The sequence below is a fragment of the Sciurus vulgaris genome (genome assembly GCF_902686455.1).
Source record: "Sciurus vulgaris genome assembly, chromosome: 1".
NCBI classification, from domain to species: Eukaryota; Metazoa; Chordata; class Mammalia; order Rodentia; family Sciuridae; genus Sciurus; species Sciurus vulgaris.
Window position 1 is genome coordinate 6,338,738 of NC_136461.1, and position 23,201 is coordinate 6,361,938.

General features: G+C 56.3%; 1 protein-coding gene across 6 annotated transcripts in view; it reads left to right on the forward strand.

The window, feature by feature from the left end:
* The window catches only part of SPSB1 (splA/ryanodine receptor domain and SOCS box containing 1), a 61,001-nt gene extending 39,081 nt beyond the window's left edge, over positions 1-21,920 (forward strand). For 5 of the 6 annotated variants that reach the window (XM_079144721.1, XM_079144723.1, XM_079144725.1 and 2 more), the window contains exons 2-3: positions 11,632-12,472; positions 19,963-21,920. In XM_079144721.1, coding sequence (XP_079000847.1) covers positions 11,779-12,472; positions 19,963-20,090 — 822 coding nt within the window. In that variant the 5' untranslated portion in view covers positions 11,632-11,778 and the 3' untranslated portion in view covers positions 20,091-21,920. Of the gene's footprint in view, positions 1-1,589; positions 1,783-11,631; positions 12,473-19,962 lie in introns of all 6 variants that reach the window. The other variant, XM_079144722.1, reaches the window with a different exon arrangement.
* Positions 21,921-23,201: the final 1,281 nt, after the last annotated feature.

Consider the following 23,201-nt stretch of genomic DNA (forward strand, 5'->3'; position numbering starts at 1 on the left):
TCCAGTTGCGCCAGGGCTGTGAGCGATGGTCCTCGGGCACGTCCCGTCTCACGCACTAGGCAGGTTTTCATGCGGCGACACGTCCAGGCCAGCTGTGCATCAGCCTGGGCCTCCTGGCCGTGGGCAGGAGCTCTGCGGTGTGGCACCGTCGCCGACAGCCAGGCCCTGACGACTGGGCAGGGGCAGCAAGCAGGATCTCGGCTGGAGCGATTTCCTGATACCAAAAAGCAGGGCCTTGGCCACGCAAGTGGCCGCCAGGTATTGGCAGCTCTGCAGGAGTCCGGCTTTCCTCCTCCCCAGGGGGCCCCATGTCCTCGTCCCCAGACTCATGGGCTTGGGTGTGCCCGGCCACCCCTCCAGAGACCACATTCTGGGCTCAGGCACAGGATGCCGGCACGCGTTCCAGATTCCTCCGGAGAAACCTGATCTACAGGTGCTGGCTCCGGGCCGCGGAGTCGCCGAACCAGAGCTGGGAGCTCGGAGCCTTTCCTCTTGGAGAGCAGGTGGTGGCAGGAGGGGTCCGAGGCTCTGTGCCCTCCACAGCTGAACGTCGTGAACCACGCCCCCGGGGGCCGCCCTGGCTCACAGGCTCAGCGTGGCCGGCCGGCTGTGGGCTTCTCTCAGCTCCGTACCCCAGCGCACCCTCCCGTCCACGTGGGTTTTGGAGGGTGGACATTTCTCATCCATTTATGTCTTCTTGTTTATCGGGGTGAAATGCACGTGGCCTTTAGTACCTCGCCACCGGTCTAGCCCCAGGAGAGGGGTGACACTTCCGTCACCCCTAGGAGAGGCCCCAGTCCTTCGGAAGTCACTCCTCTCCTGTCCCCTCCCCTCCCCTGGCCCCTGAGCTCAGGCCTGTGGGTTCATCTATCCTGCTGTGCCCCAGAAGTGGGATCATGGGTCCCGAGTCCACGTCCGGCTTCCTCGCCTGGCGCGTCCCAGGGTTGTCCGTGTCACAGCGCGTGCCAGCAGCTTACTCCGTTCTCCGTGGCTGCCTGATATCCCACGGGATGCCTCTACCTCAGCGCACTGTCCCCTCATCCACGGGTGGACGGGTTGGACCATTCATTTATTTTTTAAAAATATGACAGTGAAGAAATTTAAAACGGAAGGGAGACTTGTCAGCTCACATCTGTAACTGAGGGGGCACCTCCGCTTCTCTGAGTTCCTTTCTCCCTCTCTGGCTGCATGCGATGGCATATTTTTTCTCGGTTTTAATCTTGGCACAGTAAGGCCGTACCTTTTTGTCACTTGATACAGCAAGCCTTTGCCCAGGCCTCTTATACCATGATCCTTCCCCTTAGCTTTTTTTTTTTCCGGTACCAGGGATTGAACCCATTGAACCCAGGGCACTTAACCACTGAGCCACATCCCCAGCCCCCTTTTTTTTATTTTGAGACAGAGTCTTGCTGAGTTGCTTAGGGTCGCACTAAATTGCTGGGGCTGGCTTTGAACTCACAATCCTCCTGCGTCAGCCTCCTGAGCTGCTGGGATTACAGGTGTGTGCCACCACGCCAGTCCCCTTAGAATTTTTGACAGCTGAGTGATACTCCAGTGATGAGCATCTCTCTCCTTTCTTTATCCTGCAGATGACAAGCTGGTGCCATGGAAACCTGGCCCCAGAACACTTTATCTTGCCTGGAAATTTAGGATTAATTTATTTGCTGCCTTTGGACTTGCTGGGGCTCTCCCCTCTAGAATGTTCAGGACTTTCCAGGCTGATGGGGTTGGAGGAGGAAGGCCAGGGACGTAGAAGCTCTTGAATGCTCTCGTAGCTGAGGAGTAAGTTAAAGTGCTTTTTTCTAACAGCTGCTTGTGAGGCCCCAGAATCCGCCTCTCCCTTGGCATCCAGTTCAGTTCCGTGAAATGCCACCTGGGAGTGGCAGTTAGGTTGCACCAGTCAATGTGCTGTCCGTTCCTTTCAGGACCCTTTCCAAGTTCATTGGCCGTGGTCCAGGCAAGGTCCAGCTGACAAACTTCAGTCCAACTAGTGCTGCAGAAACCTTGGGACTGCCACAGCCAGGTGCAAAGACCAGGAAGCCCGGAGGGAGGTTAGCTGGACGTTTGATTTCTTTCTATTAAAGCGGGGAGTGGGGTGAGGAGTTCTGAGGTCTGAGATTTCCAGGGTGGCTGTGAACTGAATAAAGGACCTGGCTCTGAGGCCATCTTGTTACCAGGAAATCCCTAACTCCCTGCACCTGGAGATCACTACAGTCTCACAGCTCAGGTGTCCATCTGTGAAGGCACGCCACCAAAATCATAATGGCCATAGTGGACTTCCAGGCAACCATGAGGCTTAAAAGTTACGACATAGAAGCTCTGTGCATTCTGTGACCCTTGCCACGAACAGACAGCTGTCCTGTGTCTGCACTTGGATAAAGGTCAGAAGGGCCCGGCAGACACCTGCACCTATCTTGGCTTCCCTGTAGGCAGCGGGGGGGGGGGGCACTTTAATTTACACTTTAATATTTTGGAATTTAGATTTCTTATAAGCATGTAGGACACTGAAAGAGTTCATATCAAGATAGAAAAAGGAGTTTAAAGAAAAAACATGGACTAAATCCAAGCCTGGTAGTTCTCATTTAGTATGGACTTGAGATCCTAAAGTGTTGAGATCTGATTCCTTCAAACCCGTGGTTCTAAGTGGGGTGGTGACCCAGCCCCTGGAGGGCTCGCTAGGTTGCAGACTGCCCGACCCTGGCCTGGGCTCTGGTTCAGAGGGTCCTGTGGGGCTGGGCAAGGCTACTGCTGTTGACGTCCTCCCTTTGAGAACCGCTCCTGCCAATGTGCTTTCAGGGGGGCAGTTGCTTCCCACTGCGGATGTGCTCTTGACCTCAGGGGTCGGCCTGATTGAATTTGGGAGTTTCGAGGGTGTGTGGTCAGGGTCTTTTCCCACCTCCCTGCAGCAGGACACCTGCCCGTGGTCTCGCCAGCTGCTGTCTTGATGGGCTGAGCGACTCCTGCCACCCCGGCGACCCCAGGACCTCGCTGGCCTGGTATTTCCCTGCTGAGTGTGCTCTGGCACTTGGCCTTTGAGTTCTAGGATTTCCGGTGTCCCTTGGTATGAAGAGTGGGAGGAGGGCAGGGAGCTGCGTGTATTATGCTCCAGCTGTGTGCCTGACACTGTCAGGAGCTTTAGCTACAAACTCTGTGCTAAAACCATGAATGGTGTCCTTCTTCCCTCTCACGGCCCACCCCCAGGAGGTTTAAGCGTTCCACCTGGGTCTGCAGGGGGTGAGGTGCACCTCAGAGCCCAAGGCCTTTGGTCCTCCCCCGCCTCTCCCCATCTCTGTCCTGCTCCTTCTCCCTGGAGTGGAGTAATATGATCCACTTGCAGAAGCAACCTTGCATGGTAAGAGGCCTGGCTGCCCCAGAGCCTGGGCTTGGTCATCCATTCTCTTTGCCAGAGGCTGCCTTCCTGTGGGGCTGTGGCTGACCTGGCTGCTGTCCGGGCCTCCTCTCTGGCCAGGTAGCTCTGAGAGGGAAGCCTGTAGGAGGCCAGGCAGGAGGGAGGTCCGGGGAACCTCCCTGCGGGAACAAACTGGCAGGGGGCTGCAGACGTCTGCCTGAGTCCCCGGCTCCCGCCTCCCTTGGGAGCTGGCGGGGTGGGGGCCACAAGGCACCATCTTCCCTGTGTCCCTGCAGCTCTTGGCGGTCAGCTGCACCCTTCCAGCTTTGCTGCTTCTGCTCTTTGGAGTGCCCAGGTCCTGTGTGAACCAGGCAGGCGCAGTCTGGGACAGACACCTACCGGGCCCAGCCAGGCAGCATCGTGGTCCACAGTCTAGACTATCCCACTGGCCACGAGAGCACACCTGCCACTGCCTGGGTGAGCTTTCCGCGGGGCTCTGGAGGCCTCGGGAATGGGGCTTCTCGCCCACAGGAGCCACAGGCTGTGGCCCTCACCACTCTAACTAGGTTGCCACCAGAGCATCTTATTTCAATATCAGTCTCTGTATGAGTGTCAAGCTGGTTTCCCATGGGCCTGGCCCAACCGATCGAGCCCTTTCTGACAGCGCCGTGAGTAATATGGGTCCTCTGTAGGTGTTTGTGGCAGGTGCAGTTTTTGGTCTTTTGAGGTCAGAGGCTAGAGCTGTGGACCGTGTGGAATTTCTCTCCAAAATCGCTTGTCAGAACTTTCCAGAAGGGTCCAGACTTTTTTTTTTTCGTTGATTCTAGGTGCAAAGACTTATTTTTATATCCTTGCTCAAGGGTGCTCGGGGTGGGGCGGGGGTTGCAGCCGTGTGGCCGAGTCCTGCAGGTTGTGGTACCACGCGCTCCCACGAGAGCCAGAGAGCTGAACCCTAATTTCCACGCAGGGCCCAGGCTGCTGCTGTGATATAATAGCAGATTGCTCGGGGCACGTTTCTCTTGCAAAATCCTGGGCTGCAACCACTGCTGCATGAGGTGAGGCGGGGAAGTGGCTTTGATCTTCAGGTGAAAGGAGGCCTTATGTAGGTCACCTTGTCCCACATCCTGAATTTCATCTTTCTCCTCTTGTGTCAAAACAATGGTTTTACTGTTCTGGGGTCAGGTGCACTGAGGGGGAGCTGCGCGTTAGCAGGGGGTGTGTCCGCGGCCGGGCTCGCTGGTGGCCTTTCCGTGCACCCTCTGCCCACCCCGCCCAGTCTGTCCCCTCACCCTGGACGTCTCCAACAAAGTAGACAAATGACAGAATCAATGGATGGCCTTCAGTAGAGGTGGGACTCCAGGGCCAAGTGATCTGCAGACCAGTTGGGGAACTTGAGGTCCCCAGGTTGTGGCTTCATTGAATCAGGTGCCGCGGTGTTGAAAGGCTTGCCCCTCCCACCTCCCTCTGGGCCCTCAGTCCCCCCCCATCATCATGGCTGCTGGCGCAGCCTGGTCAGGCCTTTGCCTGGCGCTGAGCTGAGGGACAGCCACCTGGCTGTGTTGTGGGACGAGCAGCTGTGTTTCGGGCCAGCCATTTTTCCTGGGTGGATTAAATTTGTGATTTTGAGATCGTGTCATCCCAAGTCTTAGGAGAAGTTGTTGTGGAAGTAATGTTCCTCTTTGGGATGGCCCTGCAGCTTTCCAAAGAGTCTTCTCCTTTACTTTAAATGCCCCTCTATCAGAGACAGGCTCTTGCTGTGTGTGGCCCTGGGGAAGCATTTGCGATGGTCACGCTTCAGCATCTACCCTGTGCTTGCTGTGTAAGAGTGGACGTGGGCGGAGAGGCTAGTTGCTTTGGGGACAACTCGTTCTTGTAAATATAGTGTATTAAGTCCACGTTTTCAGCCTCTGGTTCTCTTTTGTGCACCAGATTATCATTTTTCTTACCAAAGTAATATATGCGCTTATTTGTTTATTTGTACTGGGGGTTGATCCCAGGGTGTTCTACCACTGAGCTACATCCCCAGTTCTTTTTATTTGTTTATTTTGAGACAGGGTCTCACTAAGTTGCTGAGGCTGACCTCAAACTTGCGATCCTTCTGCCTCAGCCTTCTGAGTCGCTGGGATTACAGACTTGGCCACCACATCTGGCAAGACATACACTTTAAAAATGTTTTTAATTCAAGAAGCACTGCAAGTGAATCTGTCTCCCTCCCATCCGCCATTGTGAAAGGTTTGGTGTCTACAAACCGATAAATTGCTCAGAAAGAATCTTTCAGTTCTGGTGTGTCCAGTGGGCTCCTGCTCTGTACATGGTTCTGAAGTTTACTTTTTAATAAGTAACAGCCTCAGGGTCCACTGGGCCGTGAGAACGAGGGGCTGCCTCATTGTCCCCCTGGGCTGCGGTTCCCGCTGTGGATGAGGTGGGACTCACGCTGCCCTGAGCATCCTCCTCCACGTGCCCTGTGCAGAGCTGTGGGGTTTTGTAGACAAGACCCCCAGAAGAGCGACAGATGGATATTTGACATCTGGACAGGGGCTGCCCTAAGGCACCAGGGCACCAGGAAGCCCGTTCCAGATGGCTTCTCCCTACACCTATGAAGGAGGGCTTCCCCACATCCCATTACTCAGCTCTTTAACCCCCAGGCGTCCCCTGCATGCTCATCCCCTAATGCTCCCACGGTGAGGCAGCCAGCCAGTGTGCCCACAGTGCTCCCCTACATGTTCCCAGGTGGTCCCCCTGCCCCAGCCCCTTCCCTCTTCAAAGGGGTGGGCTGGCTTGGGCCATTCCAGGCTTGCGGGTAAGGCCGGTGCCCTTGCCCGCCCAGGTCTAAGACCCCTCGAGGGCACCCTGGGGGTGTGTTTGGCTCCCCTGCCCCAGGCTAGGGTTCAGTGAACTTCCGGGGCCTCCTGCCCTCTGAATCTTCCTTCCTCTTCATCTGCCAATTCCTGATCAGCCCCCTCCTGGGGAGAGAAGAGCCCACCTGGAGGAGCCCGAGAGACTCGAGGGGAGTTGGTTTGTGACGTTCTCTTCTCCCTTCCCACTGAGAGCTGTGGCCCAGCCGCCGGCTCTGAAGCAGGCCTCCCCTGGCCCCAGGGCCAGACCATCTTAAATGGCGGTCAGCTGGCAGGGCCAGTGTCTGAGTGCAGCGGCAGTGGGAGGGCTAGGCCCTGGGACGCTCACTTCCTAGAAGCCAGGCTGTCCACCCGCTACAGGCATGTTGCTCTGGGGGGTTCTTCGCACCTCAGCCACCCGCATTGGGCAGCAGCTGTTGGGGACACCGGGTTGAAGGCTTTTGCCCCTGAGGGGCACCCCTTTCACTGAATCAGGAACGGACCTATGACCCAGTAAGGACTCGGGCGAGGCCGGCGGGTGGGTGGGAGTGCCGTCGAGCCACAGGGCCTGGGGGGCTGGTGTGAATGCAGCCCCCCCAGTCCAGAGCTCTTGACCTCCTTTGCTCTATTGGGAATAAGCGTAGACTCTTCAGGGTTCCTTGTGTGTCCCTCTGGGGGACAGCCAGTCGGCTTGGAGGACCAGTGTCTGAAGGGCAGACGGCCCTCCCTGCCCTCTGGCCGTGCTGGGCCCGCTGTGGTCCTGCCCGGTTGCTCTGCATTCCTCTCCGCCTGCCCTGCCCCTCCCTCCGGTGCCTGCCTTAAGTACTGGGGTCCGGTCCCCCTCTTCCTCCCCCGGCTGTGACAGCAAAGCTGGGGCCTGCTCTGCCTGGCGGAGCAGCCGGTGGCAAATGGAGCTCGGAAGAGCGAGGGACGTGCAGTCTGAGAGACGGAAGCCCCACGCACACCCCACCCGTAGACTTGGGGTCACCCCAGAGTCCCTCGGTGTGCGCTAACTCCACCGAACATCGCTGACAAGAGAGGGACCTGCAGTCAGCAGCGGGGCATGCCTGCCCACTGTGCCCGTGAGGAAGCTGCCAAGCTGCCCACTGCCACAGGGCTGCCTGAGTAGCCTGCCACGCACGGTCCACCACTGGCGTTGGCTTTAGAACTTAGACCCCAGAGAGGCGGCTCCACGTCACGACCCCTGGCCCTCAGACCATCGCGTGAGGGACATCCTCTCCCTCGAGCACCCAGCCGCCCTTTGATGGCTATCTGTTAACCCTGACCCCTTTTGATCTTCGCTTTATCTGGTTTTACCTGTAGAAAAGTGCTGGCAGGCGCTCCTGGCCGGAATGTCTGCACATCCTCCTGCCACCCCTTTCAGCGTGACGGACACACACTCACACCGCTCATGTGCACACACACACAGGACCAGGAATCTGCCTCAGCTTGAGACAGCCAAGGGGAGGAGCGGGCAGGTGTCCTCTTAGGGGACAGCTGGCCACGTGAGAGAGTGCCTCTGGGAATTGAAACTTTTGCTAAGGGAGTGAGAAGCAGGAGCCACTGGCCAGTCGCCTCCACAGCCACCGCCCCTCACTCTGTGGGGCATGTGCGTGCGTGTGCGCGTCGGGCATGCATGCAGGCACCTGGGTGTTCCAGTGTAGGCATGCATCCGTGCACATGACTCATGGGCAAGGTGACAGCACAGGACGGTCTCTGTTCTCTGCTCCCACATTCCAGCCCCGCAGGGCAGCACAGGGCCGCACCCTGCACACCCTTTGTGGCTTGGCTTCTGGTTGGGGATGAGGCTGAGTCCTCCCGCCTCCCGGAGATGTGTCATCAGCTCGCTCAGTGACCCCAGGTCCTGACTGACACTCCTGTGGCACCTCTGGGCTCTCTGAGGCTTGTGCTTCTGCATTTACTTCTCAGAACAGTAGGAAGCGGGCGATCCCAGAGCTGAGCCACCCGCTTCCTGCAGCAGTTTTGTGCCTACACTGGACTCCCTCCTGGCCCAGGGGAGCTGCCTTGGCCCAGCAAGAGCAGGAGCTGCACAGGCCCAGGGGCATCCCTGTCACTCACCAGCTGTGGGTGCTGCACCCCACCCCATCCTGAGCTAACACCAGGTGTTTTGGTGCAGGGGTCAGAAGCTGCACACAAGTTTAGAACAGGCATCCACAAACAGCTCTGGACCACAGCCTGCTGTGTTTTCTTAAAGTTTTATTAGGACATGGCCACACCCATTTATTTACATGTTGTCTGGAAAGCCCAAAATAGTTGCAATCTGGCCATGCACAGAAGACGTCTGCTGACCCTTAGTTTAGAAGAGATCTTAACCTTGGTCTGTTCCAGCCCAGCAGTCCATGCACTTGGGTTGTGGCCAGAAGGCAGTGTCTACCTGTTGCGCCAGGTGCGGTGACCAGGAAGACTGGTTAACAGTGATCTTTGTTCAGTGAATGGAGCACATTCTAGAAAATAAGAACGAAAGCAAAATGCACCAGGCCCTCTCTGGAACATTGTCTCCACTGAGTTTTAGGCAAGCCCGTGACATACAGGTGACTCCCAAGATACAGATGAGCCAGTGGACATTCAGAAAAGTCAAGGGTGAATTCTAGTCAGTGGCCACCACACAGTGCATGGCTTTGGGAGCCTCAGGAGGCAGGGCCAGGGATGTGCCCTGCCAGCCTGCAGTCCTGGGAGGGTGGGCAAGTGGCCAGCAGAGCTCCTGGAGACTCCCAGGAAGGGGACACTGAAGTTGTTTGGAGCAGGCCTTGGTCACTGACTTATGCACCTTCCTGGACCCTTTCCTGCTGCAGTGGCAAAGCTGGTGGTTGCACGGAGGTGGTCTGGTCCACAAAGCCCAAACATTTAGAGAGCATCAAGCCCTTGACAGAAAAAACTTGCTGGTCTCCCGTCTAGCTGGAACCAGGCTCTCTGTGTGTCCAGGCCCAGGTCTAGGGACCGTGGAACCCCCTCCCTCTTTACCTGGCCTTCATCTCTCCCCACGCCACCCCCGCCTCTCCCGGCACCAACCTCCCTGCGTGATCCTCCCACCCATTTCCCTGCTGTGTTGGGAGCCCCTCCCCCTACTCTTCCTCCCCCAGCCACCCAGCATCTCGCCCCCCCCCCCCACAGCCTGCTCTGCACTCCCACCTGTCCCTGTGTATGAGACTTGCCAGAAAGGTCCTTCCTGTGGTGACGATAGAGCTGGCAGAGTCCATGGGCTGCTTGGCCGCAAGAAGCAGTAAAATGCTCTCTCTTAGGACATCAGTTCCCTCCTCCTCCTCCTCCTCCTCTTCCAGGGGAACTGACCTCTGTCCCTATGGGGTCCTGTAGACCCAAGGGCATGGAGGTCATGGGTACCCATCAGAGGGGCGTCCAGAGATTTGGGGCAGGTACCTCTGTGCCCTGCTTAGTGCAGCTCTGACACCTCTGATGGCCTCCCCCAGGTCTGAAAGATGCTCCGGTGGAGATTGGGGAGGGGTGGGGGGCGCTCAGGGAAGGCCAAGGCCAAGTTCACTGCCCCGAGCTTCCTCTGCCCGCCCACCTGTCCCTGTGTGTATTTTGGGGGAGGTCCCCCATCAGTGAGATCTGCCAGAAAGATCCTTCCTGCTGTGACGATGGAGCTGGCAGAGGCCATCAGCAGCAAAATCCTGTGTGCACCTCCGAACCCAGCCTCTCCCCGCCCCTCAAAACTTGAAATGGGGATTGCCTTTGGAGATCCAGTGTGCAAAGTCACAGGATCCACAGATCTTTCTGGAACAGGGCAATCCCTCAGCTTCAGAAAGGGCCAAGGTACTGGCCTTGTCAGTATTGGACACAGGCCTAGCCTGTCTCCAAGATGACCATGACCAGGATGGAGGGAGCCCTCTCTCTCACACCAAGAAGGGAAGGTGAGAAATGCCACCTGCCCACAAGGCAAGGACCTGGGGCCACCCAGCATTTGCATGCAATGTTCTGCAGAGAGTGAGCCTCCAGGAGGCCTGGCCACCCGAGGCTGTTGCCCCACCTGGTCTCTTCCCAGCTGAGAGGGAGGCAGCTCAGGTTCGTCCCACCACAGATCCTGCCCATCTCCTGGTCCTGTGGTCCTGGGGCTAAACAGGAGGCCAGTACTCTGTGTTCCCCAGATGTCCCTGTGTCTGGCAGCCTTCCCCACGCTGAGACCCTTTGTGTTCTCTTCATCCCCTTTCCTCAGGCACCTTAGTGCTTCTTGGAACAAGTGACCCAGCATGACCCTGTCCCCAGTGGCCAAGCCCAATGGCCTCTGCCCAGCTTCCTTGACCTCTTGTTGTTAAGTTTATCCAGAAGCCCACCTCCTACCTTGTCCAGTTGGTCCTAGGCTTCTGTCCCCCAAACCCAGCAGCCAAGCATCCCTTCTAGAGGCCAAGGAGATTTTTGATGGCAGAAGGCAACTTGGCTCTTGAGTGAGACCCAGGAGCCCAATAGAGCAAGTCATTTCCCCTCGTCAGAGGCTGGACACTGAGAGGTGGGGAGCCCCATACCCTCAGCCTCCTGCTGCTCTTCCTGAGCTGCCAAGGGAGAGGGCAGGAACAGATGCAGATCTCTGTGTCCCTTAAGGAATCCAGGGGACAGTGAAGCTGGCGAGGGAGAGGCCCCTGGAGTTGGACTTCCTCCAGGGTGGCTGTTGAGACCCACAGGGTGAAGTCCTGGCTCCAGCTTCTGGCTTCTAGGGCGGGGCAGAAAAAAGGGGCAGCCAGTCCTCCAACTGTTGGCTCAGAGCGACCCAGGGGGAGGTAGAGCCGCGCCTCCGCTGAATGGGGACCTGTCCCAGGGCCTTGAGGAAGCACGCTGGTTCCTCAGTCTGGGTGGACAAGGACCCACTGGGACACCAGGAGGCTCTGGGTTCCTGCCCACCAAGTGCACACGCCCCCCAGGTTGAGCTTCCCGTCTGTGTCCTGGCTCCTCTGAGGCCGTCCTAGGCTTCCTGTGTCTGTCCCAGGTGGCTGGCTGCATTGGAAGAGAGAGGGGGAGGCTGGGATTTGGTATCTACCACAGCCTCTGCTGCTCCTTGGGCTCTGCCATCCCCTCTACGTAGGAGGCAAGGATAGGACACCTCCCTTCATTTTGACCATGAAGGTGCCCGCTGCATCACGGCCAGCTCTGGGCTGCACTGCCTGGGCTTCTGCCCATGAGACCCCGATGAAGTCCTGGGGGGTGTCCCCTGTTTGTCTCCAACTTACCCAACTCATTGAGAATGACATTGGCCCTCAAGCCCAATCTCCAGAGCAGAGCCCTTTCCCTTCGTGACAGCATAGCCCCAGGGACAGGGGACATTTCATTCTGTGCCCAGGCTCCGGCTGCCCCTCGTCAGGTGTGAGCCTGGCGCCTGGCCCCGGATGTGCTGGCACAGGCGGCTGCCTCTCCTAGGTACTTGCCCTTCGCCCAGCCCTGCTGCTCACCCAGCCTCCTATTTTTCTTTGCATCCATTAGACGCCACGGAATGCTCCCCAACGTTTGGAGGTCTCCTGGCAACCATCCTTAGGAGTTCTGCCCGGCCCGACTAGAAGAGTGGAGCTAAGGCCCGGAGATCGATGCGTCTGCCCTGGGAGCCAGCGAGAAGGTGAAACCAGGGCAAACATGGGTCAGAAGGTCACCGGAGGGATCAAGACTGTGGACATGCGGGACCCTGCATACCGGCCCCTGAAGCAGGAGCTCCAGGGCCTGGATTACTGCAAGCCCACCCGGCTGGACCTGCTGCTGGACATGCCCCCCGTGTCCTACGACGTCCAGCTGCGGCATTCCTGGAACAACGATGACCGCTCGCTCAATGTCTTTGTGAAGGAGGACGACAAGCTGATCTTCCACCGGCACCCAGTGGCCCAGAGCACAGACGCCATCAGGGGCAAAGTTGGCTACACCCGCGGGCTGCACGTGTGGCAGATCACGTGGGCCATGAGACAGCGGGGCACACATGCCGTGGTGGGAGTGGCCACAGCGGACGCCCCCTTGCACTCCGTGGGGTACACAACCCTCGTGGGGAATAACCACGAGTCCTGGGGCTGGGACTTGGGGCGGAACCGGCTCTACCATGATGGCAAGAACCAGCCCAGCAAAACGTACCCAGCCTTTCTGGAGCCAGACGAGACGTTCATTGTCCCTGACTCCTTCCTTGTGGCCCTGGACATGGACGACGGGACCCTGAGTTTCATTGTGGATGGACAGTACATGGGAGTGGCTTTTCGGGGACTCAAGGGCAAAAAACTGTATCCTGTAGTGAGCGCCGTCTGGGGCCACTGTGAGATCCGTATGCGCTACTTGAATGGACTCGATCGTAAGTGTTACCTGCTTGTCGCAGGCAGGGCCTTCCCCATGTCCCTGTGGTCCCATTTGGGCTTGGGCCACAAGTTTATGAAGTTGTCAGATTTAAAATGTCTTTAAGTAGATATCTTCAGGTATCCCCCAGACACTCAAAGGCCACTCTCACCTGCCTCTGGTTCAATGAGAAATTCTAGCCTGAGTTTGCTAGATCATCTGGCATTGCCTCATGGATGATGGATGGATGGATGGATGGATGGATAGATGGATGGATGAAAAGAATAGATGGACAGACAGATGGAGTGGATGGATGGATGGATGGATGGATAAAAGAGTAGATGGACAGACAAATGGAATGGATGGATGGATGGATGGAGGGACAAATGAAATAAGTAGATGGATCGATGGATGGATGAACAGATGGATGGATGGAATGAGTAGATGGATGGACAGATGGAATGGATGGATGGATGGATAGATGAAAAGAATAGATGGGTGGACAGATAGAATGAATGGATGGATGGGTGGAGGGACAAAAGAAATGAGTAGATGGATAGATGGATGAACAGATGGATGGATGGAATGAGTAGATGATGGATGGAATGAGTGGGTAGATGGATGAATGGACAAATACATGAATGGATGAAATATGGGTGGGTGGGTGGATAGATTGATGAATGGATGGATGAATGGATGATTGGTTGGTTGAATGGATGAATGACTGGATAAATGTGTGATGGATGAACAAATAGATGGTTGAATGGCCTTTGTTTATCTTTGATTATCCTGCCTCCAGGTTTCATCTGCAGTTGACCAAATTCCAGCATGGTAGCCAGCGTATTATTGAGTTGGGGTTTGCAGCCTTGCAGGTACTGGATCCTCTCAGATAAATGAAAGCCATTGGCCTCTCACTGTTTAGATAGATTTTGGGTTTTTCTTTCCTGGTGCTAGAGGCTCCTTTTGGACACTGTCCCCAAGAGTGGCTTGTTAATTCACTGTGTCAGCCGACTGGGGGAGGAGCATGTGGATCAGAAACAGGCAGCATCTACAGCAAGTTCTGCGTGCCCCATTGGAAAGGGGAGTGGCTTTTGTTGAACCGTGTGAAAGTCATTTGTGTGTGGTGGGGAGGTGGAGGGCTCTGTGTCTGCCTGGCTGGGTGCCTGTGCTAGCAGGAGGTCCTGGCATTCCAGAACTGTCTGCCCTTGCTGGGCCCCATGCTGGGCTCTTTGCCTCACTGGTCCCTTTTGCCTGCATATCCCACCTCTGGAAAGGAGTGGGCCAGAAAGCTCCGTCCACCCCTGGCCCGACTGTCTTTAAGGGCAGGTTTGGCCTGGCACCCTGAATCTTAGCCCTACCCTGCAGGCCAAGTGAGCAGTGGGTGAGGCCCCCACTGGGGTGAAGTTCATTTGCTTGGCTGTCTCATAGATGCCAAACCTGCAGGTTCTCCTGGTCCTTGTCCTCCTCCTCCCCCTCTTCAGTCTTTGGAAAATACTGAAACATCCAGGGTAGTCAGGCATGAACAAACTCTTAAGGTTTTCTTTTTGAAAGCCTTCCCTCTCCTCCCTCTCCTGATCCTCTGAGGAGTAACAGGGAGCTGACAACCGAATGGGACAGCATGTCTGCATGCAGGCTTCCAGGTTGTTCCATCTTTACCTGAGCAGTGCCCTGAGGTCATGGCATTTCCTGGCAGGGGGGCCAGGTGTGCATCCAGCAGGTGACCTCCTGAGGAATTCACCTTAGACCTGCATTAGGAAACCAAGAGAGTGAGTTCTATGAGTTCATCTCCCCAGGTGACAAATGAGTGGCGTAAGTCCACAGCCAAGTCTGTCCCCTGAATGATGGGCAGAGGAGCAGAGATGGGTGGGAATTGGGAGCCCTGAGCATACTCTGCCAGGACCTAAGATTTTGGGGGACCCCTGGATTTCTGCCTTGCCTCTGTCCTCCCAGCAGAGAGGTGTCATGGAGCTGGTGGAATTAAGGTCATTCTGTACCGGATGAGGGAACTGATGGGCCTACATCACCGCCTGTCCACCAAGACTGTTGGTCCCTCTGGGATCAGGCCTGCCAGTGCTGTCGTGAGCTCGTGAGTGTGTCAGTGTGTCCCTGCACCGATACAGAATACAGACCTGGCGCACTGGGGGCTGACCTGTTAGTCCTTGGTGATCCAGGCACAGCTCAAAGGTTCTGCTGACATGGTCTTGGAGGCACACACACATCCTATGACTAGGTGTTGCCTGTTCTGCATTTGCTTGGAAGTTGGAAATTTTATAATTTTTCTCCTTTGAAAATTTCTAAGGATTGGGGGGCAGGAAAGAATGGGAATATGGTTGGGTACTGTACCTGTGAGCTGGAATCTGGGGGGAGACTTCAACTGTCACACCAGGACACTCTTGGTCAATGACGAGAACCCACCCCCCACATGCAGATACAAACTGAGGCATTGCCAGGGCCCTTGGCTTCTGGTCTTCCCCCATCCTGGTGAGGCACAGTTGACATGGTCGGCTCCTGGGACACTGAGCATCCTCAGCCCCTCTGCAGGCCCGCGATGGGATGAGGAGCCTGTGTTGGAGCCACCAGCATTGACCTACTTAGACAGAGCCCCGACCTTGGGCTTTAGTCGGGGGAGAGGTGGCTCATGTCTTGTGTAGGAGTGGACGATAGTGGCAGCCATGATGGCTGACCAGGTGACTGGGCTTGGGCCAGGGTGGGAGCCATGGAGGTGGTGAGGACAGGACTGCTAGCCAGATGGAGAGGCCAGAGGGCAGAGCAGGTCGAGGGGCCACGTTAGTAATCTTGATGGCCCGTAAGCCAGGAGTCTGGGACAGGAGTCAGTGGGAGAGTCATCCCTGAACAGGTGGCATTTAAAGCTGTGCCCTGCATGAGATGACTGAGACTAAGCAGGGAGGGCCAGGCGAGAGGATGAGGCCAAGCCCTCCTAGAGACCAGAGGCCCAGGAGGAGGAGGAGTGGACCCAAGGAGTGGTGTCCAGTGTGACAGGTGAAGAAAGAACTTCAAGAGGGACAAAGGAATAGCAGGTCAAGTGCACTGACAGCTGCTTTGACAACCAGGAAGTCAGCAGTGGCCTCACCAGGAGTGGCTTGGGTGGGGCGGAGACGAAGTCTGATGGGGAAAGGGAAGCGTGGCGACCCTTCCCTGGGGCTGCCGTAGCCAAGTCCCAGGACGAGGAGACCCGTTGGTCTGAACTCAAGCTGCTGGCAGGGCTTCTCCCCCTGGGCTCTGAAGGGGTCTCTGCTCCCTGCCTTCGGCCGGTACTGCTTGACTGGTAGCCCCATCTCCACCCGGTCTCCACGTCTGAGTCTGCCTGTGTCCTCTCCTCTTCCTAGAAGGACACCAGTCAGTGGATGTAGGCCCACCCTAACCAGAGGACCTCATCATATCTAATTACATCTGCGAAGGCCCTATTCCGATGGAAGTCACGTGCTGGGGGTCAGGTGCACATGAACAGGAGAGACGCCCCAACCTACTACCGATGTGGAGATAGCGGACAGACCATGCCAAGGACTTCCCCTCCCTATGCTGCCACCTGTGGGGCGGTGACAGGCAGCCCTGTGCACCCTCCCCCGCATCGCCTCACCCCTGGTCAAAGGCTGCCTGAGTCCTCTGTCCTAGGAGAGACAGCTGGGCTCCAATGCAGCTGAGGAAGGTGGACTGTTGTGGGTCCTGGCATCTACCCAGGGAGCAGGTGGAATGGGCGAAAGCTCTGGCCCGCGCTGGCCGCTTGTGTTTCCTGATGTCGGCTTGGCTGTTGTCATCTTGGTTCTGCTCTCTGGGACATCTGGGAAGTCACTGGCACCCATTGTCCACCCAGGTCCCAACCTCAGCAGGGGCATCTGCATGGGCACCCTCCTTGGGTTCTTCCCTGCACCTGCCCCTACATGCCAGGCAAACCCGCCCCAGCAGAGTCCCTGCCACCATGCTGGGCTGTGGGCTGGGCTGGCAGGACCAGAGCAAAAGCAGCAAGTTATCAGTGTCCCTGTGTGACCTCCCGAAGTCCAGCATGCTCTGACCACCAGCCATGGACTATTGCCTCCTCAACGCTGGAATCTCTGGTACTGACCTGCAGCCAGGGCCTGCTGGGTCCCATGCTCTGTTTCTGGGGCCAGGTGTATGGCCACCACTACACAGGGGGACAGGGCTCAGCTAGACCTGCTGCCCCCACCACCCCCACCTCACCAGGAATGCAGAAAGAAAAGGCCTCTTTTTGAGTCACAGGCCAACCATTGCTCCAGGTCCTGAACCCAAGGGCCTGCCGCGCCCAGCCCCCACTGCTTTTAAAGGTGTCCCCAGTAAAGGCACATCTCCTGTGCGCTAGACATTTTTAAATTCTCCCTTTGGGGCTCCTGGGTCAGTTGTTGAGTTTGATCATGGTTGAAGTTTCAGGGAAAGCTGTTCTTTTCCTTAGGAGTCTTTTGGCTCTCGAGATGCCCCTCCCCTATGGTGGCTCCTTCCTGCTCCTCCATTCCAGCTGGGCTCTGGGAAGACTGGTCACTCCGCCCTGCTGGGCTGTCCTGCTGGAGGTGACAGGCCATGTGGGGGAGGAGTTGTTCTAGACCCACTCCCCCAGAAAGGCTGGTCATAGGAAGATGGCAGACTCTTAGAGTTGGGGGCTGAGGGTGCCTGCATTACCTGGAGAGATCTCAGGCATCCGTCCCTGGGTGACAAGGACAAGGGGCTGGTGTTTGATGGCTCTTCTTTTTTGCAAGAACAGCTTAGTGTAAAGGGAACTCCCCCCCCCCCCCCCGCAGTGCCACCCCTCAGACGTCCTCGAGTTCATTCCACAGAGCAGTTTCTCTGCAGTGCTTTGCAGGAGTGAGCACCAGGCCAGCCCCGGGACCATGAAGTCCAGGGGCGTGACCGTCGCTGCATCAGGATGACCGCCTGATGTGACAATCTTCCTTGACCTCCCAGACCTCTCTTACTCCTTTAGCCTATGGGCCAGGTACAGAACTGCACTCTGGAGGTGTGAGTTGGGTCCAACTCTCCCTGAGAACCATGAGTCGTGGCTGGGCCCTGGGACAGTGCTGGTTCAAGTCGGCCTGAGGTGGCCTTTTCTCATAGACATGGAGAAGTCGGGCACTGGCTTTTCCAGGTTCTTGACCTTCTGCTCCCTGAAGTAGGACCTGATTTGCCGTCTTGGCTGCATGTTTAGTATCAGTCTTGCTCTCATTTATGTAACTTGTTAAAATGAACAAGTATTTTAGCCTCTGGGGGATGGACATGGGTGCCAGGGGTCCTAGTCAACAGGACAGTGCCCACCAGCTTGGTGGAATTTCAGTGGGCACCTGGGCTTGTGGATGGAACTGGCTATAAGGCCCAGGCCCACAGTCAAAGGTACTGAGGTGGGGGAGACCTTCCCGGGACCTATACTGACCTGCTGAAATTGGTAGGATGGGCGTTTTTCCAAGGCACAGTGGACTGGTGTGTTCTCTGTCTCTGTTCAGCCTTTGAAGGTAGATCACCACCCTGTGCACTGTTGTTTTGCCACGTGCCTGTGACATCAGGGAAGTGTGACGTGTTTGTGTGCTTGCGGCCCCAGAGAATAGACCCATCCACGGAATGCCTGGGTGACTCCGGGCATATTTTCAGGTCATAATACATCACCGTGGCCATTAGCTGCTCCTTCTGTAGCCAGTCCTGGAAGATCCCACAGCCCCTTCCCACAACAGTGGAGACCCCACGCCCCATGGCTGCTGTCAGCGGGGCAGGATGAAGCAGTTGCCAGGCCTGGTCCTCTTGGATTCTTTGGCTCTCGGACTGTGGTCCCCTCTGTGTAGGTCCGGGCCACAGTCCCCATGAGATAGACCACAGGTGCTCCACACCCCATGCCTGTTTCTGGTGCTGCGATGTCACCCAGATCTCTGTTGCTCATTGCTTCTCAGGGGTATTTGTGAGCTGACCTGAAACCTGTTTAGCCAAGAGGGTGGTGATGGGAGTTTCCTCCTAGCCCTCACTCTGCAGCCTGGGCCACATTCAGCGGTCAGCTCCAGAACATTCTCCTCACCCCAAAAAGAAGCTCATACCCATCACCAGCCTCTTCCCATTTTCCCAGCATAAAATTTGGCTTTCAACATTCAAGGTTTTTAATGTCACTTTAAAATTGAATTGAATTGCGTTTATTTATTTTCTGCAGTGCTGGGGACTGAATCCAGCGCTGGGTTTATTTATTTTCTGCAGTGCTGGGAACTGAACCTATGCTAAGCACATGCTTTACTGAACTACATCCTCAGCCCGTTTAATATTATTTTAAAATATTTTTGAGACACATTGGTGAATATTAAAGGACTTAAAAAATAAGGTTCCACTTTTTAGTTCCAATTTTAGTGGAATTGAATTTGGTTTCCAGTTTTTTTTTTTTGTTTGTTTTTTTTTTTTGGTTTGATGTTTATTTTACTCACAAAGGAGGTTCACAGTCCAGGGGAGACCATAGACAATGCCTCAGTCCATCACTTCTGCTCTTTCCACCCCCAGAACCCAGCTGGCACCCAGCAGTTCCAGGTGTGCTCACCTGTCGCAGCTCTGGGGCAGGAAGCAGAGAGGGGCTGCCTTGGGGAGGCCGGAGGAGCAGAGCTGTCTACAGCCGTGGCAGCCTCTGAATGCTGGGAAGCTGAGAGAGAGTGGTTTTCAGACTCTAGAGGGGCCCTCAGATGCTGCTGGCCAGGGCCTCCTCTGTAGCAAGGCAGGACCTGGGTGTCTGGGGAGCTGAATGGAGAAGGTTTCAAAAGCTCTAGGGGAAGGTACCTCCATCTGGGTGCCCGCTCTGCCTGGGAAGTACCCTGGTGGTGCCTGGCATGGTGCAGGGAGGAGGCCCCAGCTGCCCTTGGGGCATTTATAGGTTCCCTGAGCTACCCTGTTAGACAGAAAGGAGCCCCAGGATCTGGGACTTCTCTGGTTTCAACCTGCCAGTTGGTGTGGCCCAAGCACTATCCTATCAGGCTGTGTGGCCAGCTGACGGGCAATGGCTCCTCAGCTCTACCACCTGTAATGTGGCTCTGGGCCGGTGTTTCTTATGTCTTAATGGGCAGCACAGTTTGGTGGCTTCAGATGTGGATACTGGAAGCAGTCTGACCAAATTCAGGTCTCAGCCTATAACCTGGCACCTTAGGGACCCTTTCTATTCCTCAGTGGTTCTCGGCCGCAAATCCAACGAGAACAGTAGCCAGTGGGGAGACTGGGGATGACCGGGGTTCAAGTCCCAGCTCCACTCCTGCAGGGCAACCGGGGCAAGTTATTTAGACTGTCCAGTTCCTCTTCTCTAAAATGGGGATGATGATCATGGCGTCTCCGGACGATCGCATCACTAATGATAGCCCTCCAGGGGATTGAGTGAGTCAGCGCGGGCAGAGGACTTTCGAACTTCTGCGTTTAGCTGCTCCTCACCTAGAACGAGAAGTCGGGCTTGCTCATGTGTTGCAGTGCGCATGCGTCAAGGTGGCCGTGCCCGCCCCGCTGTTGCTGACCTCCGGTTCTCTCTCTGGCCTTTCCCAGCCGAGCCCCTGCCGCTCATGGATCTCTGCCGCCGCTCGGTGCGCCTGGCCCTGGGGAAGGAGCGCCTGGGCGCCATCCCCGCGCTGCCGCTGCCTGCCGCCCTCAAGGCCTACCTCCTCTACCAGTGACAGCGACGCCCCCCAGGACCGCTGCCCGACCGCCGCCTGGTGCCAACTCACTGAGCCACCGGGGCCTCTGCACCCTGCGCCTGGGAGCGCAGCCCGCGGCCGCAGACAGAAGTGCCTACTCCTCCTCCTCCTCCCGGCCGCCTCTGCCTGGACCTAGGACAGGTCTCTGCACGACCGGACCTGGACAGAGCGCGGGGCTCTTCTCCCGGCACTGGCCGGGGCCGCGTCCCAGCGGGCGGAATCACAGCCGCTCCTTGAAACCAGACGCAGAGAATAAACTCTAGAAGCCACCATGGAGGCCTGTGTGGCTTGCTGTCCACACCCTGGGCAAAGGCTGCGGCCCCCCGCGGTCCCGGGTGGTGGCGCTGGCAGGAAGTGCCAGGGCTCAAGGGCAGAGAGCAGGAGTGGGAAGGGCCAGGCTGTGCACATGCAGCTCAGGATGCCAAACGCCACTGACCGAGGCAGAAGCCGAGGCGGACCTGCCGCAGGCAGATAAGCACGGCCATCCGGCTGTCAGCGCCCCGCCCCTATATTTATTCTTTTAACAATAACAAGGCCGTTTATTTATTCCATTCGGAAAGGAAACCTCGTCTCAGTCACCTCTCTGGCGTGTTCTGTCCTTTCCCCCATCTGCCACCTCCCCGGGATGTGCGTGCCACACCTGTCCTTCCTGGGCCGTGCCTGTGGCACGGTGCCCTGGTGCTCAGGCACAAGGGTGTCTCTGTTGTAGCTCTCCAGTTTCCCAGGGCTCTGCGCTGAGTTCTCAAGCAGGCCCCTCAGAGAGACTTAGCCTCACGTGCAATATGAGTGTCTTAGGGAGCCCACCTGAGAGGGCTGCGCAGGGCCCCGGGTCCCCAGGTAGCCACTTACCTCTTGAGTTCATATATCATTGCACACGTTTGGATTTCTTTTGTTGTCTATGATTTTTTTTGGTGTGGGTTTGATTTTGCATCTGCTTTGCTAGAAGAGATTTCCCAAGTGCATTCTCAGAAGCTCTGTGTCCCAGAGGACCCCCTGCAACCAAGAAAGGGAGAAAGAGGGTCCCCATCCCCTGAGAAGCCACAAGCAGGGCAGGCAAGGCAGGGAGAGCAGGTGTCGAGTCCAGCCTCACAAAGCCTGTGGGGAGCTCTGCTCAGCACCCCTGGGGCCTCTTCACCATGACCCCCCCACCTCAGGTGGGGGCGGGGGCGGCCCACAGCAGGATGTCTGTCCCCAGCAAGGCCCCCATGTGGTGTCTCGCACCTTTTGTCTTGAAACCAACTCCCTGGGAGTCTGAGCTCTGTTCATTTCTGCACAGGTACAATAGATGACTTTATTTGTTTAAAATGTTTAATATATATGCATATGTATTTGTCCATAAGAATCGTGTTTGAAGCAGCTGCTGTAGGGTACCTTTTTTAAAAAATAAAATTCTTCCAGTGGAGTTTATTTTTTAAAGCACAAAACTGGTGCCAAGACCGGGTGAGGAATGTAAATTACCCCCTTTGGGGGCAGGGGACCTTACCTGTCAGACTCTTGAAGATTTCTTTGCTCCTGTTTCAGGGTGGGTCACATTCTGACACTCTTGCACACGAGAGAGCTTCATTTGTACAGACTCCAGCTTGCCTCCTTGACCAGCGTCCCCCTTGGGTGCTGGTGGATGCTGGGCTCTCTGCTTCCCCCAACCTTCACTCCCTGGGACCCTCCACCCACCTATCTTTCCTCTCAGCCCAGAGCCTTGTGGCGTGTATAGTTCTGAAACTCCCGTTCTATTTTATGATGGTTCATAATAGCCAGTAACCTAATAAAAGAAAGTTTGTTAAAATAAGAAACCACTTTTGAGTCGATTCTTTGTGCTTTGCGGGAGGGGAAAGAGGTGTGGCGGAGCCTGCCTGGGCGCAGCCAGCGGTGCTGCCCATGGTTTTCTCTGCCACCTGCAGGGGAGGGATGCCAGCCAGAGCCGCAGGTGGGGACAGCCCTAAGTCACACCACCCCCTCTCAGAAGTCTGTAACCCCTCACTTGCTGAGCCTCACAAAGCGATGGTGAACACCGAGGAGCAACGCTGGTTCAACTGCCCGGTTATAAAGCTCACGGTGACCACAAGCCTGTTAGGAACAGAGTGGGACCCAGGGGGCCGATCCTCACTTGTCTTTGTGTCCCCAGGTTCAAGTGTGCGGTGGTGCGTCACCAAGCTCTGGCTGACAAAGCCATCCTGCCAATGCTGTGGGCAGGGCCCTGGGTGGGAAGGACAAGAAATTCTGGCTTATTTGGAGGATCAATGAGTGATCCAGTGAAAATGTGCTAGATGTGATCTCATGTCGTGACTGTTTCCAAAAACTCCCACCAAGAGCGCCTCCGCTCACTGCAGGGGCTTCTCACCCTGCTGCTGTGCTGCAAGAAGTGGCCAGGGGCCCAAGGTCCCTGGAACCAAAGTGCCCTGGCCCTTCCTCTGAGAGCCTCCTGACTAGCCCCTCCCCAGAACCCTGGCCTCAGGGACACCTGGAAATTATCAAAATGCAGGTTCCGGGGTGCCGCCCAAGATGAGCAGATTCAACACTTTGGGACCAGGCCTGGGAACCTGCACTTTGCCCCAACTCCCCAGGTGACCTCGCCTAAGACACCACACTTTGTGTCTGTGTCAGCTCTTTCTCTTGCAAAGTTGCTGGGTAAAGGGAAATTATTTCAGCGTGGTGGTGGCTTGGCTCAGGGACAAGCACATGAACTCCTGAGTCAGACCTGGGTTCAAATATTGGCTATGTGGCCTTGGACGAGCCTCTACGAAATGGCAGTTGTTGATGTCCCAGTCTCCTAGGTGAGTAACAAGGGGGACATGCGGCTCCGGGAACAGGACCCAGGGTGCTGGCAAGTTCACAAGCAAATACTTTAAAAACTCATGCTCTTCTGGAAAATCGTCGCTTCCTGCATGGGGACTTTGACGTTGAGGATGGACCGAGCACTCCTGAGCCAACTTCCTGATGAACGTTCTTTTTCCTAGGTAAACACTCCAAAGATCAAGGTGGATATTGGGGAAAGGAACCCCAAATGCCTGCCCCGCCACAGGCAGAGGAAAGAGGTGGTCTAGAATTATTTTTAGGTCGGAGTTCACGTCTGGGTTGCAGTTGGAACTCCAG